Source organism: Barbus barbus (genome assembly GCF_936440315.1).
Source record: "Barbus barbus genome assembly, chromosome: 12".
In the NCBI taxonomy this organism is placed as follows: domain Eukaryota; kingdom Metazoa; phylum Chordata; class Actinopteri; order Cypriniformes; family Cyprinidae; genus Barbus; species Barbus barbus.
The window spans coordinates 30,997,196-31,020,494 of NC_136740.1; the positions used below are offsets into that span (position 1 = coordinate 30,997,196).

Below are 23,299 nucleotides of genomic sequence, written 5' to 3' on the forward strand. Positions count from 1 at the left end.
GTCCTGATTCTCCCTCATGCCCGTCCATTGATCTCCACTCGTTATGTTTTTGTTTCTGACTCAGTACCGCAGATGCAGCATCATCTATAAGCAGAAATGTTCACTTACTGATGCCGTAGATTGATACGCATTATTTGCAATCAGCCATGATGAATTTACTCAGTGTCTGGTAATTATATATAATGTAGTGAATCATATTCATCTGGGCATGTGCTCTCAAACATAGCAATTTTCTCCATGTAGAATAAAAATGTGTTAGGCTACTGTAGGACTAGGTGATATGGACAAAAATATATAAAAAAACGTTTTTCCATTTCATACAATATTAATACTTATGTTCAGTTACCATTAACTTTTTGCAAATAAACGCTTTCCACGTGTTCGTTAGACCTTGAGAATAAATGTAAACATACCTTGTTTTTAAAAAATAATAATAATTGTAATTATAATAATTGTGGCCCCCATAAATTCATTTTATTTTCCCACAAATTGTGTGTTTTCAATTTAATTGTTTCTATTTTATGATTTAATACTAATTTATCATTGAAAATGGTGTCTAATGAAATGGATTAATCAAAGTTTAATAGTCAATCTTTTAAAATGTAATCTAATGAAAATATATTAATTTACAACAAAATATTTCAGTTTTGTTTTTTGTCAAATTAGACGCGGCACAACAGGACTGTATAAAATCAAATGGATGAAAAAATATCTTAGTTGTCCAATATTCCTTAAATTATTATTCTTATTATACTTTGAGAAATACTTCTTAGTGTACAATAGTATTATACAGGTATTTCAGTCATAATTTCTTCAACTTAAATCAAACTTTTATTTTGTTGGTTTGTTGTGAAGCTCTTTGAGTTTCAGTGTGTGTTTGACAGTAGTTTTTCTCGAATGAAACAGTGAAAACCTTGCAAAGTGACTTTTTTTATTGCCAAGCTGATAATATTATGACAATATTTTTCATAACTCTTTTCTCTCATAAAGTGCCTATTAAAACCATGAAGTGAAAAGACTTCGGAAAATCAAAGCACAACATCTGCATCTTTATTTAAACCTCACCAATAATATTTAACTTGTATTTCCTGTCTTGTTATTTGTTCCAGTGTTTTTTTCCGTGTCTTTGTTGAGTAAACCACAGACATTTGGCTCTAACGAGCTGAAGGGGCTGATGGGTAATGTGCGTCTGAGGTTTTTGTGCTGTAGTCATCAGAAAGGCTCCCCGAGGCTTTACCAGCTCTGTCATGTCGCGTCTGTAATACAGCAACCATAATTACACATCAGCAGCTCACAACAACGCTGAACGCTGACATTTCCTTCAGTCTGTAGCCGAGTGCGTCTCTCTGTGGAAAAGCCAAACCATCGTCCCTCAGGAATTCAGCTGGAGTGGATTTTTGGTGCCCTTTTTCCAAAACCGCGTCTGAGAGCATCTCCACTGAAGCAGAGCGAGCGCAGAATAGAGCCACCGGAGGAGACGTGCAAGAGCCTGAAGGGGGCTATTTATCAAAAAAAAAAATATTATTATTATTTTGGACTATATTTTTCCAGAAAATATATCTAAACATCCTTAAAAAACAAGATCAGTTTGCTGGAGAAGAAACATTGCATGAGTTATTAAGAATTTGTTTTTGTTTAGTTTTGTTTTGGGATGTGTTTTGAATTAAGTTTGTTTTTCTTACCCTGTTGTTGGCAAATTGTTTTTATTCTAGTTTGAAGCATAAAAAAATGAGAGGTTTATGTATAATTACAAAATCTACATAATTATTATGAAAGCACGAACAAAATGCTGTTTTCAATAGTTTTCGATGGATTTTAGCATGTCGTCTTTTACAAATTACATAACGTCAAATGATATACAGTAATCATTTGTTACTATATATATATATATATATATATATATATATATATATATATATATATATGTGTATATGTGTGTGACCCTGGACCACAAAACCAGTCTTAAGTGTCAATTTTTCTGAAAGCTGAATACATAAGCTTCCCGTTGATGTATGGTTTGTTAGGATCAGACAATATTTGGCTGAGATACAACTATTTGGGAATCTGAGGGTGCAAAAAATCTAAATATTGAGAAAATCACCTTTAAAGTTGTTCAAATGAAGTTCTTAGCAATGCATATTACTAATCAAAAATGAAGTTTTGATATATTTACAGTAGGAAATTGACAAAATATCTTCATTGAACATGATCTTTACTTAATATCTTAATGATTTTTGGCATAAAAGAAAAATTGATAATTTTGACCCATAAAATGTATTTTTGGCTATTGCTACAAATATACCCCAGCGACTTAAGACTGCTTTTGTGCTCCAGGGTCACATATATATATTATGTATATATCAGGGGCAAGGGAGGCAGTGTCTCCTCAAAAAATTGGATGAGAAAATAATCGATATTGCAAAAATGAAACAATTACTGTGTCAAATAAGTATTTGATCACTTGAGTCAAAAAATGTTAATATTTGGTACAGAAGCCTTTGTTAACAATTACAGAGGTCAAACGGTTCCTGTAGTTCTTGAGCAGGTTTGCACACACTGCAGGAGGGATTTTGGCCCACTCCTCCATACAGATCTTTTCTAGATCTGTCAGGTTTTGGGGCTGTTGCTGAGCAACATGGAGTTTCAGCTCCCTCCAAAGATTTTCTATTGGACTTAGGTCTGGAGACTGGCTAGGCCACTCCAGAACCTTGATATGCTTCTTATGGAGCCACTCCTTGGTTTTCCTGGCTGTGTGCTTTGGGTCATTGTCATGTTGGAAGACCCAGCCATGACCCATCTTTAATGCTCTGACTGAGGGAAGGAGGTTTTTGCCCAATATGTCACAATACATGGCCCCGTTCATCCTCTCCTTAATACAGTGCAGTCGTCCTGTCCCCTGTGCAGAAAAACACCCCCAGAACATGATGCTTCCAGCCCCGTGCTTCACTGTAGGTATGGTATTATTGGGATGATACTCATCATTCTTCTTCCTCCAAACACGGCGAATGGAGTTAAGACCAAAAAGTTCTACTTTGGTCTCATCTGACCACAGGATTTTCTCCCATGTCTCCTCTGGATCATCCAGATGGTCCATGGCAAACTTCAGACGGGCCTGGACATGGGCTGACTTAAGCAGGGGAACCTTCCGTGCGATGCAAGATTTTAAACCATGACGTCTTAGTGTATTACTGAGAGTAGCCTTGGAAACGATGGTCTCAGCTCTCTTCAAGGCATGGACCAGCTCCTCCCGTGTAGTTCTGGGCTGATTTTTCACCATTCTTAGCATCATTGATACCCCACGAGGAGAGATCTTCCGTGGGGCCCCAGTCCGAGGGACATTGACAGTCATCATTAGCCTCTTCCATTTTCTGACAATTGCTCCAACAGTTGTTCTTTTTTCACCAAGCTGCTTGGCAATTGCCCCGTAGCCCTTTCCAGCTTTGTGAAGGTCTACAATTTTGTCTCTTGTGTCTTTTGACAGCTCTTTGGTTTTGCCCATGTTGCTACTTAGACTTTGGCTGATTGTGGGGTGCGCAGGTGTCTTTATGACAGCTAACGACCTCAAACAGGTGCTATTAATTTAGAATCACGAGCAGAGTGTAGCTGGACTATTTAAAAGCAAAATAACAGGTCTTTGAGGGTCAGAAATCTGGCGGATAAGCAAGTGATCAAATACTTATTTGACACAGTAATTCACAAATAAATTGTTAAAAAATCATACAATGTGATTTCCGGATTTTTATTTTTAGATTCTGTCTCTCACAGTGGAAATGCACCTATGCTGAAAATTGTAGACCCCTCCATGATTTCTAAGTAAGAGAACTTGCAAAATCACAGGGTGATCAAATACTTATTGACCTCACTGTATGTATAGTATATGTTAATGGTAAATAAATTCCATAAATTAAATTTTAATGACAGTTGACAGTGAAAGTTCCTGAAGTTCATCATGACGTGTAATGAAGCAGGACTGTGATCATGTCGAGGCTCGTCTGAGCATCATTCAGCGATGAGAGTCGCAGCAGACGTTTGCTGAATCTGAGAAATAGAAGCTGACAGTCTGCCTGACTCCAGCCTTTTTGCAGCCTTGTTAAAAGAGCTGCCGTATTGAAAGCATCCGTTAGATGGCCGTGTGAGGGAAGGTGGAAGTGAAATGCACTGGATGGATCTCGGCTAGAAGGGAAGGTGTGATGTTTTACTGCTCAAACTTCAAGCAGCCCTTATACGACAGGTTCATTAATGACTGAAACTAAACTCAAATCAAGAATCTGATACTCTCACTCCATAGGAGAAACTATATTACACTAGTGAAACTCATATTAAAAAATATATATAATAATATATTAAATAATTATATTTTTTAAGTTTATATATGTATAGATAATAGATATTGTTATTCCTGATGTTAACAATTATTATTAATGATCATAATAATAATAATAATTAAAATATTATTATTATTAAAATATTAAGTCACATTATGCTGGCAGGTCATAGACAAGTTTCCTATATATATGTGATATTTATTATATATTCTTTACAATAATTCTGCTGTTTTCTGTGAGGACCCTGTTGAAATAACCCAAGCTGAAGTTTTTAACAGCATTAATGCGTTGTCTCTGTCTTGTCTCCTGCACAGACATCCTGAATTGCTTTTAAATGAACTCTTGATAAAGTCAGAAAGCAATCGTTGTTTTTGATTACTAAAGTTCGCACTCCATAAACAACTCTATTTGGTGCATTTTCCATTTTCTTTTATCCACATCATTAACGTGTGGACGTTTCACGAAGCTGCTTTGGTCTTTATATTAGCCGCAGCATTATATGCGCTGCAGCGTCTAAATGACGTCCCATGGTCCTCTGCGTTTATTCAGCTAATACATAAATGTGTGAGTTGCATCAGTTATTCCTCGTGGGAGCTGATCATTTACGGCTTCATCTTCTACCGCTGTTTGTTTTCTGGAGGTGAAGCCTTCAATCTGATGTTATTTGACAGTAAATGGCCTTTTCCATTGCTTATGCACCTGCGCTGTGCATAAGCATCCTGAAATGAAGATTTTGAATCCTCTGGTGCTCCTTGTGTTGCAGACAAAAATGACCTTTTTTTAATTCAATGAAATTAATCCACTGTTTTTTTATTATTTAAATTGAATACAACTTAAACTGTTGTAAATCTTAAATGCTTTGGAACACAGACTTCAGTTTGGTCTCTTTTTAAAGAAGATTACTGATGAAGTGAAAAAGGTTAAAGAAAAAAGTTTGTTTATTGAAGTTTAGGTTTATTTTTTTGAAAAATGCACAAAAATACTATTTTTAAATGTATATGAAATATATATTTTCCAAATCATGTTTTACTCTAAAACTGTGAGAAAATGAAAGCCATAAATATAAACAAGCTATGTTCCAAATACAAGGTTGATATCTAAAAAACAAATAATAATAATAATTGACTCCAACATGATTATTTTTGACCACGAAGAGTATAAGTGTTCGTTTTTTCAGGACCGCTTAACCTTTTCGAATAATTCATGTTTTTCTTATTTATTTATTTATCCCTCATATCAAGTACCAAAACCTTTAAGTTTCATACCATTCCGATGTAAAAAATAATAATATTACAAATAAATAAAAATTCAGTCAAAAATTACTGAAGAGCACCAGAGGGTTAACATACGCTGAAAAAAAAAGTTGTTAAATAAAGCATAAATCGTAGTAAAAATTAATCTTTCTACCTAAAATTGCACATTTAATTCTGTTAGTTGCCCTTTCTTTGTCATTATTATCCTGTGTGAAAATAGTTTCAGAGTAAATCCTACATCTTTTTTTTTGTCTTTTTCTTCAGGGTATTGCATAAGTCATATCTGTACATCATCATGCTTTTATGATGCTGTGTTATAATTTCGGAGCCTTAAAGCATCCATTTCATTTCAGCTTTATTTTATAAACAAGAAATGCATGCATTTGGAATGACATGAGGGCAAGTAAATAAGGACAAAAGTTTCATTTCTGGTTGCACTACTCCTTTAATATGTTAGTGTGTGGCAGGAGAAGCCTTACAGATGTGATTCTGCTGGAGTTGGTGTCTCCAGCTATGGGTCATTAGTGATCTCTCTGATACGAGCACAGGGGGCCAATCAGGTTGCTCTTCTCCTGTCCTTCTCATCTCAGCCCTCATTTCGCGCTGCACAAATGCATTAAGCAGGAGATGTGCTGCCCCTTTTCTAGCAGAGGGCATCGCATGTCTCTCCAGAGCCCAATGCTTCTGAGGAGGCAGAAGTTTGACCTTTTGCTGGCGACAAAGACTGCACTCAATGGCCATCCACAAACTCAGATTTGTTTTTAGGATAAGGACAAAAAACATAAGTGTGTGTATGTATCATTGTATGTATGCATCATGTTTCTCTCCATATATATATACATTCATACGCTGGATACTGTACATAAAAACATGTATGTGTCTGTTATATATAGTTATAAATAATAGTGTCTATTATATATATATATATATATATATATATATATATAAATAAGTATATATAAAACTTAAAATTCTTTAATTTTAGCTAGTTGCCAATGCAATGCCAATGTAAAATTTCTCATGTATGATTGAGTCATTGAATCATTTCCTTAAGCGATTTATGATTCATTCAGAAACTAAACACCACCTACTACTCATACTGTGTGTGTGTGTGTTTCACTTTAAGTTTGGTTAAGGTTTATAGTTATTTGTCTCTGTGTGTGTCTTTTTTTTTTCTTTTCGGTCTGCATACTTTATATTTTTTAGCTATTAATTTTGTCACAGAAAACACCAAAATAATAAGATTCAAGTGCAGCATTTATTAAAGAGTCCAAAAACAAAGTGTAATCCAAATAAGGGCAAAACAGAGTAACAGAAAACAATAAACCAGCAACCAAAGACAAAGAAAACCAGGTTTATATGTGGATGAGTTAACAAGGTAATTGAGACACAGCTGAATGTAATGAGACTTGATAGTCAAAGGGTGATGGGAACTGAAGTCCAGAGAAACCGACACAATAAAGAAGCGTGCCCTCTAGTGGTCTTACATGGGTACACCAACCAGACATTGTGACACGTTTTAGTTTAATTTTAGTTATCTTAGTACTTGAAATTTTGCATTGGCAGCTAGCTGAGTTAATAAGTTTTTTTATTTGTTTATGTTTGTTTTATTTCTGTTAACACTAACTATTTTTTCTGGCTTTAGCTTTAGGTAACTGTAATAATCCTTGTGGGTATGTAGCATATATATTTTATAATATTTTATTTATTTTCATTTATTTCAGTTAGTTACACCAGAAGCTGGCAGCACTGTCTTCATGAATGAGTCATTAATTAATTCATTCATTCACCTGATTCAGTCATACTGATTCAGTCAGGAACCAAACAAGTGACTGTCTGTATAATTGAGTCATTGAATCATTTCCTTAACCGATTTGTGATTCATTCAGAAACTAAACACCACCTACTCATGCTGTATGTTGCTCGTAGATGCACAACATTTTTGATTTGTTCAACTATTTTTCTTTCAGAAAAAAAAGACAAAGTTACTGGCAATATTGTGTTTAAACTATAAGTTATATGCAATCGTGCTTTTGAATATCAGCAAATGTTCATCTTTAACAACACAAAGCTATAGAGACAGTATTGATACTGATGCAAAACTTGCTTCACTGAAAATAATGATAACTTCGGTGCAGTTCATTGATGTTGATTCCTTCTAATTGATTCAGTTCAGTAAAGGATTCTCTTTTGAACTATTCATTAAAAGAACTGACTCATAAGAATCATTCGTTCAGTAGTCAGACTCCACTGGTCTCAATGATTCTTTTGATTTGTTTGTGAATCCTATACTATCACATTGTCTTTGTTTATATGACTCAATGGAAAGACATTTTCTGTCATTATTTTGCCAATCCATTTATTGCATCATATTTAGTACAGACTGCAAACTCATTCACTGAATGGTTGCTATATGGTTTTACTGTATCAAGTGAGAAGAGTCATGTGATATTCTGATCTTGTGTCTCTACTTCAGTACAAGTCTATGGGATTTTTTTACACCCATTTTATCGCCCACCAGGTGAAAATCGTCAGTCTGATATGGGACGAGTTACACTCTAAAGTTTAATACTTAGATTTATAGGTTTGTTCAAATCCCTCAACCTAAATCGTAGAAATAATAGTGAGACCTTGCCTTAGCCTTAGCAAGCACCACTAAAAAGAGCTCGGAGAGAAATATCTCTGTCACCAGCCGTATTTCCAGCTGTCTTTATGTGTTATTGCCGTCATGAGCGTTAAAAACGCGTCTTGAGATCTCAGTGATCTGCACTCGGTTTCATTCTGCTGCACAATGTTGAGTTTAATCCAGTTTTGAAGATGACCTTGTCACAGAAGCTGCTGGCACTTAATGGATGCTAAACTGGTTTGTTTGGGTTCAAGATGTTTGAAAGTCCATTGTGGGTGTATTTAACAAGGACAATAAGCTCTAGTGCAAGTTTTCTGCACCTCAGACAGCTAAAATCAATTTTTTTCCTCCTTATTTAATGAATATCAATTGTTATTTTGAAACAAACTAATTATTATTAATTTTTAATTATTCTGATCATTTGGACTCTCTAATGTGCAATACAAGTTTGTGTGTAAGTCTTTTATGCTCAACAAAGCTGCAATTATTTGAGCAATAAATATAGTAAAATTGACATTTTATTACAATTTAAAATAACTGTTTTCTATGTGAATATATTGTGAAATGTAATTTATTTCTGTGATCAAAGCTGAATTTTCAGCATCATTACTCGAGTCTTCAGTGTCACATGATCCTTCAGAAATCATTTTAATATGCTGATTTGCTGCTCAAGAGACATTTATGATGATTATTATCAGTGTTTAAAACAGTTGTGCTGCTTCATATTTTTGTGGAAACTGTGATGCATTTTATTTTTCAGGATTCTTTGATTAATTAGACATTTCAAACTGCATTTATTTGACTTTTGTAACATTATAAATGTCTTTACTGTCACTTTGGATCAATTTAATGCATCCTTGCTGAATAAAACTAGTCATTTCTTTCAAAAAGCATCAGTGAATCATGATATAGATGAAGAATTTTATTAGTCGATGCGTTGATCTCATGTGGAGTGTATGTGAGGAAAATACAGCAAACGTGAATGCATGAGAGTTGAGGAAGCACGTGAATGTGAGGAAACGCCTTCATAGATGTGTATCCTAGTTGCTGACAGTTTGCTCTTCTGGTTTGTTTTTTGCAGATATTTAAGCAGAAGGTGCTGGAGCTGGGCGAGAAGTTGTTACCCGCCTTCAACACGCCCACCGGCATTCCCAGAGGAGTCATTAACCTGGGCAGGTGAGCATCTGACGCAGCTTCCACCGTTCCATTCACAAAGCCATATGTCTCAAATATTAGGCTTTCTTTCTGGCTTTCTGAGAGAAAGAGACGCTTCCTGGCACTCCTGCCGCCCACCTGGCTTCCATTAGCCCACCAGCTCGCTCTGACAACTGCAGGCAAATTTAATTAACTGATTCTCACGCTAATTCCAGTTAGATGAGTAACAGGAGCCTGTCCCGCAGATGGGCTGGGAGAAAGAGGGCTCCGATGTGGCGCTCAGGTTAGTCATGATGACAGACCGAACACACGTCACTGCCAGCGCGCTCTTATTATGACGCTTACCCTGCTGGTTAGTGCCCTGATTTTGGGGAGAAGACTCTTCTGCTCACCGAGGCTGCATTTATTTGATTACAAATACAGTAAAAACTGCAAAAATTTGAAATATTATTAGAATTAAAAATAAATAGTTTTCTGTGTGAATGTGTGTTCAAATGTAATTTATTTCCTTGTTCAAAGCTGAATTTTCAGCATCATTACTCCAGTCTTCAGTGTCACATGATCACATTTATCAATGTTGAAAACAGTTGTGCTGTTACTAATTTGTTACTAATGCTTACTATTTTGATAATGCAGCTGATATATCTGGCACACACACTTGATTTAATATCTATTTATAGTACAAAAATATGTTTAGAAGTATGTAAAATATATTTATAGTTTAATAATAATACTTAATATTTAAAACGCTTACAATATATTATTATTGGTCAAATTCCAGTGCAGCATCACATGCATATTTAAAGGCAAACAAAAGTGAATGTGCAATAATTGAAAATGACTTTATAATCAAGCATTGAATTTTTTTAAATATGTTTTTTAAATAGAAGCATCTGCTCAGCTTCTGTTTTTTAACACCAACAAAGACTGATTAAATCGGCTTTAAGTCATTTTTCCCACCAGTGAACTCTTTCTGCCTTTTGTTTAACGAACTCTTAGTTGTTTTGTGCTGGTTTCGGTTGGTTTTTCCGCCGAAAGTTTTCTCACTTTCCTCTTCCTCCCGAGACATCAGCGCTATTGATCGTTGCTTCAGAAGGGAAGCGGTGCGTGGATCGCTCTCACAATAAGAAATAGACACAAATAATCTTGTGAATTAGTTCCACAGTTTCACCGAAGCGATCCTGCAGGGAGGAGTGAAGCCCAAATCTGGAGCGGTTCATTTCAGAGTTCATTCAGCATCTCTGTCTCTCTTTCTTTCTCTCTTTCTTTCTTGTTTCGCTCCTCAGTTTTTTCCCCATTTGGCAGGGGTTAGACCTGCAGCGTAAACAGAAGCAGAAGCATCTCTGTTTTGAACAACAGATGACATTTTAATTCCATTTAATCAAAACAAAGGATATAATGCTCTGGATGTGCTGTTCAAACTGCTCTTAAAATATTTACATAGTTGCATACAGACCAATACACTACAAAAATCCTTTTTAATCTGTATTTTTGTCTTGTTTTCCAGTAAAGATAGCTAAACGTTCTCAAAAGATCAATTGCACGAGAAACAAAAATTGGTACCATAAGCCTCAGTATATTTTATTGCATACCAACAAATACACGAAAACATTTAATTTTTTTTGGAAAAATATAGAAACATCCTTAAAAGATCTATTTGCACAAGAAACAAAACTTTGTAGCATAAACCTCAATATAATCTATTGCAAACAGGCAAATACACTACAAAAACATTATTTATTTATTTTTTTTCCCAGTAAAAATACATCAACTTTCTTTAAAAGATCCATTTACATGGGAAGCAAAACTTAACATTTCTCATATTATTTTAACTTGGTTAGAAATGATTACTAGTGATTACCTAACTGTTCTTCTCACCATTTTGTTGTGTTTGTATATATATATATATATATATATATATATATATATATATATATATATATATATATATATATATATATATATATATATATATATATATATATATATATATATATATATATATATATATATATATATATATATATATATACAGCAAAATCAGCTAAAGTACATAATTGTATTTTTCTATTTTTTGAAAACAAAAAATATAAAAATAAAATTTTAAAATAGATATGTTTTATTTAAATGTACAATATGAATAAAAACTATAACAGTATCTACAATAACACTGAAACAGACAAATACACTGTACAAAATATTTTAATCAGTATTACTGTCTTATTTTACAATATCGATAAATATCAACAAAGAATCAGTGGAAAAATGAAAATAAACTTAATTCCATTCCAAAAATCTTTTCCATGAGCAAATCCTAATATCTTGTGCAGTTTTAAAGATGCATATTTAACACCTTTTTTTTTAAAAAAAAAAGCATGTTATTTTTAGTTGTTTTCATAATTGTTTCCTGTGTGTAAATGCATCTTTTGGTGGTACGCATGTCAAATCGGGGCAACATTTATGGTAGAAGAATGCTTGGGATTTTTGGTGAAAACCATGTTCCTAAGTGCAATAAATTGTATTTCTAAGCCTGTGTTTTTATTGTTGTTTTTCAGTCGAATCATTAATGCCATTATTATGGATGAGCATTGTGTAAGTCTCTCGTGTGGGATGCAGAGAAGGCTTTTAGCAGGTGTGTGCTGATCCGCTCTGTATGGCGTGGGTGTTCACGCCGCGGCTCTGCTCTCTGTTGCAGTGGCACCAGCTGGAGTTGGGGCTGGGCATCGGCCGGCAGCAGCATCCTGGCCGAGTTTGGCACGCTGCACCTGGAGTTCCTTCACCTGTCCGAACTGTCCAGAAACCCCCTGTTCACTGAGAAGGCGAGAGTCCTTTACGTCCTGATGATTCACGCTGAGAGGATGGGATACGGGCGGTGAATGAACCGTATGATTTGTGTTTTTCTTTAGGTGATGAACATCCGAAAGCTGCTGAACAAAATCGAGAAGCCTCACGGTCTGTATCCCAACTTCCTGAGTCCCGTCAGCGGCAACTGGGTACAGCGTAAGTGACACATTTCTTCATTTAGCAGACACTTTTATACAAAATGTCCAAATGAGAAAGGCAAGAAATTAGAATATTTTGAATCCAGCAGGAACTACACTACTTTTATATGCATGTTTGTGTCTTTATTAAGATTTATTATAACTAAAAAAATATTATTATTATAGAATTATAAAATATTATGAATTACAATAAAAGAATGTCAAAATATTATAATTAATAACAATACTGTAATTAATAACAATATTATAGTATAATAACAATAGAATTAATAGAATTACAATAATAATGTTATTCTATATAAAGGGTATTATAATGGTGTAATTCATATTTCTACTGTAAATAAATATTAAGAACTATAAATATTATAACATTTTAATTAATTTTATTATCTTATTATCTCTGCATAAATAAAAAATATTATATAATTATCAAATATTATACAATACTATACATAAATGTCAAAATAGTTATTATAATAATAAAATGATGTGATTAATATAATGTTACTATTATATACTATATACACACACACATGTAATTAAGTATTACTTTAAATAAATATTAAGTACTTTAAATATAATAATATTTATATTTTGTTGATTATTTATGCTTTTACTGTAAATATTTAAATAGTAAATTAAAATGTTTAAATTGTGTGTGTAATTATAAAATTATATTTTTATTATAATTAAATCTTTTACTATAAATATATAAATATATTAATATTAATTAATACAATTAAACAATATTAGGTACTATTAGTACATTATAAATATATTTATATAATTATAAATATAAATATATTTTTGTACTATAAAAAATGTAATCAAGTGTGTGTGCCAGATATATTAGCTTTATTACGGCAAGTTTTTCTTTCCTGTAATGATGCGTTTCTTGTTAAAACAGGAAGTTGTAGTAAGACACATCGACATGCAATGCTCAATGCAAAATATTTCAACTACCCTAAAAATAGGTTTTAATGCAATTAATGCAAAATAGACAGAATGCAAATTTGGGGTGAATTTATTGACTGCATTATCAAAATATTGAATAAATTAGCATGCAAGGTTAGAGGGATGATATAATTTAGCTAACGACGGCTCTTCCTAATATATGGGAAAAGCTGATTTTTGTGCACACAGACTTAAACAACGTCAAAAGTCAAAGTCTAGAACTGTTTTTTGGTTTAATGCCAGATGTTTTCCCATTTTCATCAAGTTTGCAAAACAAAATGAATGCCAGTGCTGAACAGATTAAAAAAACATCTTCAGACTTGTAAAAATTTTGTCTCACAGGTTCAATTTATAATTGTTTGCAAAGCTGCTTCTGTATTTTAAGCAGACTCAAATATAATTAAGTTCGTGAAAAGCATCATTTCACTGGAGGATGTCCAGGCTTTTGACTGTTCTTGTTCTTTGTTCTTGGTCTTTTCTCTGCGGCGGGTCACGAGAGCGGCGTCTTTGAGTTACACAGTGCAATTATTCTGCCACGCATGACACGGATTGAGCCAAGCAGGGACATGAGCCCACAGCCAAGAGTTATTAAAATGATAATAAATCCCATTACCTTCTGGAAATTGAATATTTCAGATTCACCTGAAAAACAGGAGAAAGTGTTTTTTTCTTGAGCGGGATGAATGTAATCTGCGACTGCAGTGCTAATTGCTGCAGCGTGGGAACGGCTAATGAGTGTCAGTGATAGCGACGAGAGCGTTCTGATTTACATGTCAATAGAGCGCAGGGCGGAGACCAACATTCCTGTCATTATGTTTGCTGATTCCGATTACAGAACCCAGATCATCCGTGAGCCCAGCACAATAACGAAGGGTGTGCATATTAATAGAAAGCATTCGCTTATGATCCTGATTATGATCCCAAGAATAAACAGAATGAAACCTGCTGAGAAAATGTCTGGGGGATATTATTAAGTCAAAGGATGGAAATGCACAATTATATTTAAAAATGAAAAGATATATAGTATAATTATAATTATATATATATATATATATATATATATATACATACATTTTATACATTATACAGTTTATATATATTTTCAACATATAAATTCGAAGATTTATTAGAAACATATAATTAAAAAATTATATAAATAATATAAAAATATTTCTATTTTATACAATTTATGTATTTTATACAGAAATTATAAGGTTTCTTATATTACATAATTACAAATATGTTTAATATTAATAAATGTGAAGCGCTCTCTCTCTCTCTCTCTCTCTATATATATATATATACAGTGCCCTCCAAAAGTATTGGAGCAGTAAAGACAAAATTGCTCTGTTGGCTGTGGAGTCAAGACATTTGCAAATATGATTAAAAGATGAATATGAGACAAAACTACAGAATGTCACAGTTTATTATTAGCCATTTCAACACATACATGTTTTACCAAATAAAAAGAGCAGCACTTTTAGAGTTCAGAATTTTAGAGCTCTAATTGACTTCCTCATTTCTTTTAGCATCCAAATTGCTTGCTTTTCTCTCAAAGTCTGCTCCCTCATCTTCATCCTGGTTTGTGTGTGTCATCATCAAATGCAAGATTCAGAATACAGAAGTAATGGATATAACTGATACGACATATTCCCTGCTTTTAATATCTGAAGAATTAATGTAACAGGACACAGCTGATCACTTAGAAAGACCTGCGAGGCAACTGCTCCAATACTTATGCTCACATCAGATAGAGGGATCAAACTCTAAAAGTGCTGAACTTCTTAGCTGGTAAAACATCTATGTGTTAAATCACCCAATAATAAAATGTGACATTCTGTAGTTTTGTCTCATATTCATCTTTTAATCATATTTGTAAATGTCTTGACTCCACAGCCAACAGAGCAATTTTGACTTTACTGATCCAATACTTTTGGAGGGCAATATATATATATATATATATATATATATATATATATATATATATATATATATATATATATATATATATATATATGTGTATATATATATATATGTGTGTGTGTATATAGAGAAAGAGAGATTTATTTTAATTAAAATATTTTTTATATAATTAAATATTATAGATATTATCATAGAATTAAACATATGAAGAACAATATACTATAAGTGAATATATAAATAATATTTTTTATTATGCGTGTGTGTGTGTGTATATATATATACATAAATATATACATATACATACAAAATATTTTACTATAAATGAATACAAAAATATTAATATTTGATATTGCGTGTGTGTGTGTGTGTTATGTGTTTTTGATCATCACAAATGTTTTTGAGTATTTTTTTCCTCTGTTGACTTATTTCTGTTAAAATCTTATTGCCCCTAAAATTAGACTTCGTATTCTTCATTCAGAATATTTGTATCATGATTTTGTGGGTCAGATACATCCTGCACATGTTTTCTTGTGGTTTACCTGGTTTGTGTGATTCAGACGTTATTTTCCTCTGGTTTTCTCAGATCACGTGTCTATCGGAGGTCTTGGGGACAGTTTCTATGAGTACCTGATCAAGTCCTACCTGATGTCAGACAAGACGGATCAGGAGGCCAAGAAGATGTACTACAGCGCCATGGAGGTACACAAGCAGCATTCATACAACTCACTTTTCCTGCTATTTAGTTGCACATGCTTCAGTATGTTCAGTAAAAATGAAAGAAGTAGAAATGAGTGACTGCACAGGCGGTAAGTGTGTAAAATAGATTGCATGCTTTAATTTCAGCTCGATTAGATTAGTTCAAGATTAGTTTCACCTCAAGCCTCGCGCTCATAATGATCTGAGAGGAGAAATATAACACAGCCAACACAGTCTCACTTAATTAGCATATTAGCTTTTTCATTACATAATGTTTCCCTTAAAGAATGTCTACCAAGATATTAATTACATTTATGATCAGGAGAGGCCAATTTCATCCGCCCGATGTTAAACTATCAAACATGTTATCAAATATCCAGTCCTTTGTGCAATGCTTTTGATTAGTCTGAGAGATTTTATTGGTGGAAAAGTTTATTCGAAATGTATGCAACCGATATAATATTTGATATTTGTCTCAATAGTCATGCTTTTGCTCGGATTTTGATTTCATGTTGACTTCAAGTGGGTTGCTTACATTTGATGATGCAAAAATGCAGAAAACTGGTGATGCAAACAGAGAAAAAACATCTGAACGAGTTTTGTGTGGAAAAGCAGAACAAAACCAAACGATGAGTCATGTGCTATTGATCGTCCGTGTTGGTTTGCGCTGTTTTCCACTTCTCTAAAGAGGTGCAAGCATAAAAACACAGAGGAAGAGACTCTTTGGCAGATTTATACACAGATTGGCAGATATATTCTTTGGCAGATTTATACACCTTTGAGTCTCAAAGTCCCGATAGAATCTCAATGAGGCTCGACTTCAATTCTCCACGCTGAATACTGTCTTATACTATACATAAAACATTTCATGCATAAACGTCGCCTACTACAGCAATATGTGCACACCGTCCTGCTTTTATATGTGCTTTATTGAAATCCATCGTCGCCTTCATTTCAAAGCACTTTAAAAAGCGAGCGGATGTTTCTTCACTCTCACACAAAACATGTCCAGCCTTCTGTGTTTCATAGGAACTGCATGCGGCTGCGATTAATAGCTGCATTATCTTCAGCGTGCACGCATTGTTTTGAGGATCTCAGGCTCCATCACTCAAATACGCTTTCAGAAAGAGCTGGAAGCTGAAATTCACCGCTACACTGTAAAAGATCATTTTTTGAAGTTGAAAGTAAAACAAAAGGTATGCTGTACAAAGAAAATAAAATTAAATTAAAAAAAGTATTAATCAAAAAGTATTAAGAAAAATATCATACAAAAAACTTAAACATAAATTAGAAATGTTGCCTGGGCAACGAACTAAAATAAGTTGAAGCACTAAAATTACTATATAGAAATATGAAAAATTAATACAATGACAAAAACTTCAACTAAAGCTTAAACTAAACTGAAAATATAATACTAAAAGCTCATTTAAAAATGAGTAAATACTAAAACAATATGTAAATAATGTTAAAAGGAGGGTGTTGCAGTTTAGTTAGGGATTTGACTTGTTGTAAAACAATAAGTAAGTTTTACAAGAATATAATATTTCAGTCTTTCTAATTCAAAATTAGAATTTTATTAAAACTTAAAATGATTTTTATTAATTGAAGCTGGAATAAAATAACATTCATTAAATGAAAAACGTAAAAAAAATTAAAATTAGAACTAAAATAAGTACTCAGTACAAATAAAAATAAATTAAAGCTATATAGATATATAAAAATTGCATTTTTTACTAAATTACTAAAACTAAGCTGAAAATATAATAATCAAAGCTCATTTAAAATGATAACTATAACAGCGTTTAAATAATGTTTATTGGAGGGTGTTGTAGTTTAGCTAGTAAGTGATTTGACTCTTACAAAAAAATATTTTTTTTATAAAAGACATTTTTATAAAAGCTGCTTAAATATCTTAATTTACCTAAGGCCTAGTCCTGGCTTAAGCTAAGCCCCATCTGTGAAACCGGGCCTTAAATATATATATTTTTTTGTTAATTGAAGTAAAACCAGAATAAAATATAATAATATTTAAAAAAATATATAAAAAAAAGTAAATTAGTAATTATAAGTAATTATAAATTATGAAAATAATTGTATTTTTTAAAATAATGTAATTATAAAAAGTTAATTAGAGCTATATAGAAATATAAAAAGTAATAAAATAGCTTTTTTAACTAAATTACTAAAACTAAACTGAAAATATAATCATAAAAGCTCATTTAAAATAACTATAACAGCGTTTAAATAATGTTTATTGGAGGGTGTTGTAGTTTAGCTAGTAAGTGATTTGACTCTTACAAAAAATATTTTTTGAAGTATGTTTTGTCTTTTTAATTCAGAATTTCATGTTTAATTCAGTGTGTTACTTTCAGTTTCTTTGCAAATCAATTTCAAAGCAATCCTAAAGCAGTTTTTCTGCAGTCAGTCGATCGCAGCCGTATTGTATTTAGCAGACTGATCTCGCTGTGTGTTTGCAGGCCATCGAGACGAACCTGGTGCAGAAGTCTCTGGGTGGCCTGACGTACGTGGCCGAGTGGAGAGGAGGAATCCTGGACCATAAGATGGGGCATCTGGCCTGTTTCTCCGGCGGGATGATCGGCATCGGCGCTGACGACGGGCCGGTGGGACAGAAGCAGCACTACCTGGACCTGGCCGCTGAAATCACTCACACCTGCCACGAGTCCTACAGCCGCTCAGGTCAGAACATCACACCAGAACACAGCACAAGCTATCATTCAAAACCAACATTTATTCAGACATTTCTCACATTATCACAGTTTATTCACTATAGTTTAGAAAATGGCAATAAAATATGACAAGGACTCAGAGTTAAACTGTGTCAGAACAAATTGAAATTGATAATGTCAGATAACTTGATAGAAATGTATGTAATGAGTTCGGTTGAATAGCTGTCAGCTGGTAAATTTAAGAACACAATTAGATAATACCAATATAGCTCAACCAATTAGCAAGCAATGCTTCATTTTGTTCTGTCTGTGGTGGAAAAAGATCACATTAGCCATTAAAGAAAAAACACTTCAGCAAAACATGCTCTGAATAAGTGTCTGAATAATTTTGGTCCCAAATTTGTATAAATTTTACTGGTAGCCCACTGTATGAAGAATTTTTGGGTATAATATGTCACAGTTTACTTTATTTTGCTATCCTCACTTACATAAATTATAGTTTCCTGCACCCACTAGTGAAAAATATCAAAAATGATATCTGGTGTCTGAATAATTTTTGGCTTGAACTGTGGTCTTTCTGTTTTCTGTGCATCTCTTTAAAATGTCTTCAACTACAATCTAATGTTATTTTAGTATCATTAATACTATTACAATATTTATTCATCATTTGAATTTAGTTTTATATTTTTCAAGTTTTATTAATTTTTTGTCATTTTTATATTTTTTTGTTTTAATGAAAATTAAAAATGTAGTTTTTATATTTTCTGTTTTTATTCTAATTTTAAAGTTTAGTTTGTTGTTGTTGTTGTTGTTTCAATTAATATTTCTATTTGCGTTTTATTTTTTGTGGTTTTACTAAAGTTAAACGAAATGTATAATGTTGGATTGGCGACTAACTGAAATAAATAAATAACATTTTTGTTTTGTTTCAATTAATGTTTATTTTTTTGTTAAATTTTTTTTATTTATTTTATTTCTGTTGTAATAATATTAGTATTTAAACTAAATGAAAATTAGAAATGTTTGTTCGGAGGCTATGTGAAATTAAATATTTATTTATTAAGTTAATGCTTTTAATGCAAATTAGTTTTAGCTAACAATAACACTGCTGCATCCTGTAATTTATATTATTAAACCTAATTTACATATAAAGGAGACACTAAAAATAAAATAATTTGATTTATGTTTTGATTTAAATTCGTGTCAGTGTTGTTGTTGCCAACTAACACTATTACAATTATAAAATATAATAATAATAATATGAATGGATGTTAGATGAAAGACATAAAATTTCATTACAAATTTAAATTAGAAATGTTTAATTGCTGACTAATGGAAAAAAGATTAAGATGAAGTTGTAAAATTACTAAAAACAAAAAAAATAAATTCAAGCTATATATAAAAATATATTAAAAATAAAAATTGCAAACGCATATAAATTTACTAAAACTAAACTTAAAATATAATTATAAAAGCTAATATAAATATTACTAATTGTCACATATTAACTACAAATTTTGCCTCAATAAACTCCTAATTTACGACTATTGTATCGTTAAGGGATCTAAAATATGGTCGTGCAGAATAAGGCATTAATTTGTGCTTTATAAGTACTAATAAACAGCCAATATGCTAGAAATATGCATGGTAATAAACAACAAGTTAATAGTGAGAATTGGTCCTTAAAATAAAGTGTTACTATTATATTAATAAATCATATAACAGTATGTAAATAATGTTACAATAACAGTGGTGTGAAGTCAGACAGAGTGATTTGACTCTTATAAAACAGCTCCTGTGATCTGAGAGGAAGGCAGCTTTTGTCTTATCTTTCTGCTCATGCTTCCAGCGCGTCTGTGTTTCTGAAAATCCAATCTGCTGGCGCTCAGATAGAGGAAGGCCATTACTCTGCTGGATAATCACAGACTCAAACTGGTGCTTCCTCAGACATCAGAAGCAAACAGATGAGCCTAACCTGCGTCAGATCAGAAATAGCTCTTCACGGTGCTCTCGTCAGGAGGATCCAGACGCTGCAGATTTAGCTGGAGCGGAGGACGAGCGATAAATACCACGTTTGATCTCATCTCTACACACTATTTCTGACCTCACGTCTCTCTTAAAATAAGATCCTCAGGGGATGAGCAGGATATGAATGAGTCCCGCTGAGAACATGCTCGGGTCAGATTTTACACCAAAATCACAAGAGTCAAATTACAAATTAGCATTATACTGTATATAGCAAGAGAATGAAGCAAAGAGATTTTCACCCCCAAATTCTCATTTCCAAAATGCAACAAAATTATTAAAGTGAAAACTGTTATATTTGAATATTATTTCAAATTGAAGTATTGATAGGCATGCATAGTCTTAACTCAAATTAAAAGGTTGAAGCTAAAAGTAAAACCTATTAAAAACATTTTCATTACTTGAAATTAAATAAACTAAATTATAAAATATAATTATTATATTTCAGCAAGGCGATATTTCTCATTTTAATGTTTTTATTTCAAGTTTAACTTGTACTAAAATAAAAAATAAAACTTTATATATGCACGCACATACACACACATAGTAGTAAAAATGTAATTACTAACACTAATAAAAAATACTAAGAAAATAATCATTAATATAAAAATAAGATAAAAAATCACATAGCAAACTTAAAATCAGCTAAATAGATATAACTACTAAAAATGACAAAAGCAACAAAATTTGTAAAACTATATATTTGAATTTTTTGTTTATATTTTTTGCAGTTTTTTGTTATATATTTTTTGCAGTTTTTTATATACATACTCACACACACACACAAAAAACTGCAAAAAATTATAAAAACAAAATTAAAACTTTAAAATGAAATTGGAAATCTAAAAATAAAAACATTTAAAAACTTATAATAATATTTCAATGCTAAAATAATGTTATTTCATTTCTGTACTGCAGTAAAAATATTACTGAATTATAATAATTTTAATCTAAATAATGAGATATGATATGAAGTTAAACTATGTGGTAATAGCAAAAGAAATCCTGGTCCAAAAACAGGGTCATATTTATGCAAAATATAATTTTTGAGTTAAATATGATCTGGACATGTTTTTATGAGATTTATTTATATCTTGTTTATTTTTTTAATTCATGTTTATGTGTCTCAAAGCTGTCTTGTTTTTTATTTTATTTTATTAACATTATTATTTTCATTTATAATATGCCCCACTGCGCCATGAAGAATAAAAAAGGCTGTTATATTAAACGCGTTTGGAGAAGCATCTTCCCATATATTGAGAAGTGTCATTTATATACATTGACAATAGATGTATTGAAACTCTACCCCGTGGTAGAGAAACTCTACCCCGTGGTAGAGTTTCTCTCATCGTAACACACGATAATCACCAAAAACCACTATACTGCACTTAAACACACAGTCGCGCTGCAGAAAACACTGTTCCAGGCTGAAGTGGCGTAATATTGCTAAAGAGACGAGGGATTGAGACAAAACAAACCCAAATCAGTATGCAAATTAAAATGTTTATTCAGATGAGAATGTTTTTCCTGGACTAGGGCTGCTTGTAATTTAGATTTAAGGGGCATAATGGGATACATTTGGGTTTGTTATGTTATGTTCTGCTTTGATCGTAGTGCACTCAAACTACACACATGCTGTGTTTACTAGCTCAGGTTTCTCCACGCTGTAAAAACACAAAACTCAGTATTTACACCAGCTGAGCAATCAGCATGAGAGAGATAGAAGACTAGCGCTTTCTTTAGTGCATATAAAAACATGCATGTTTTCTCTTTTAGATGGTTAGGCTGTTGCAGTTCAGTCCGACTGCATTCACGAAGCTCTACTCTGTGCGTCTTGTATGGAATAAACTGGTTTCTTCTTCTTGTTTGGCTTCATAAGTTCATGCTATGAATGTGCTTTTCAAAGATTTGCAGATGAATGAGGTTAAAGGCAACCTGAAATACAGTGATTTGACAATATCCAGCAATTAAAACGATGTGTTGTCAATGTGAAATGCAGAGACACCGAATTTGAAAACCAACTTAAGACCTGGTGAATTCATTTAATCATGATTTCTGGTTCTCTGTTTATTAAGCAAAATCATATGTGATATTTGGCTGATGATTATTTATAGCCTACTGAAAATGTTTCATTTTAATTTTGCATTTGCATCTAGATTTCAAGAGCTTAAAATCCCCAATCAGAGATTTTCTCTTAAATCAATGCATATCGAAGCCCATTTCTTTTCATTTTCTTCATTTGACAAGTCATGATAATGATGAAAAGTGACAATTGTGACTTTAAAATTCTAAATTGATATAACACTCATAATTATGAGGGGGAAAAAATTAAATTATGACACTAAGAAATTTGGAAAATTCTTTTTTTTTTCATCTTATGACTTAGTATGTCAGTTTCAACTTTTAAATTCATACTTTCAACTTTTTATCTCATAATTGAGATTTTAAGTCAAAATTCAGACTTTAAAAGTTTAAATTATGACATACTGTCATAATTATGAGATAAAAATTCAGAAATATAAATAGTCATATTTGCCTTTTTATCTCATAATTTCAGTTTAGTACATTTTGACTTTCTATCTCTAATTATAGCTTAGTATGTCATAATTTCAACTTTTTAATGTCCTAATTTTAGCTGTCATGATTTCCACTT

General features: G+C 32.3%; 1 protein-coding gene across 2 annotated transcripts in view; it reads left to right on the top strand.

Annotated features, from left to right (window-relative positions):
• The window catches only part of LOC306878076 (mannosyl-oligosaccharide 1,2-alpha-mannosidase IA-like), a 224,818-nt gene that overhangs the window by 193,180 nt on the left and 8,339 nt on the right, over positions 1 to 23,299 (top strand). Inside the window, exons 5-9 of one of the 2 annotated variants that reach the window (XM_079430174.1) lie at positions 9,286 to 9,380; positions 12,055 to 12,178; positions 12,266 to 12,359; positions 15,822 to 15,937; positions 18,412 to 18,631. In XM_079430174.1, the coding sequence (XP_079286300.1) occupies positions 9,286 to 9,380; positions 12,055 to 12,178; positions 12,266 to 12,359; positions 15,822 to 15,937; positions 18,412 to 18,631 (649 nt within the window). Of the gene's footprint in view, positions 1 to 9,285; positions 9,381 to 12,050; positions 12,179 to 12,265; positions 12,360 to 15,821; positions 15,938 to 18,411; positions 18,632 to 23,299 lie in introns of both variants that reach the window. The other variant, XM_079430173.1, reaches the window with a different exon arrangement.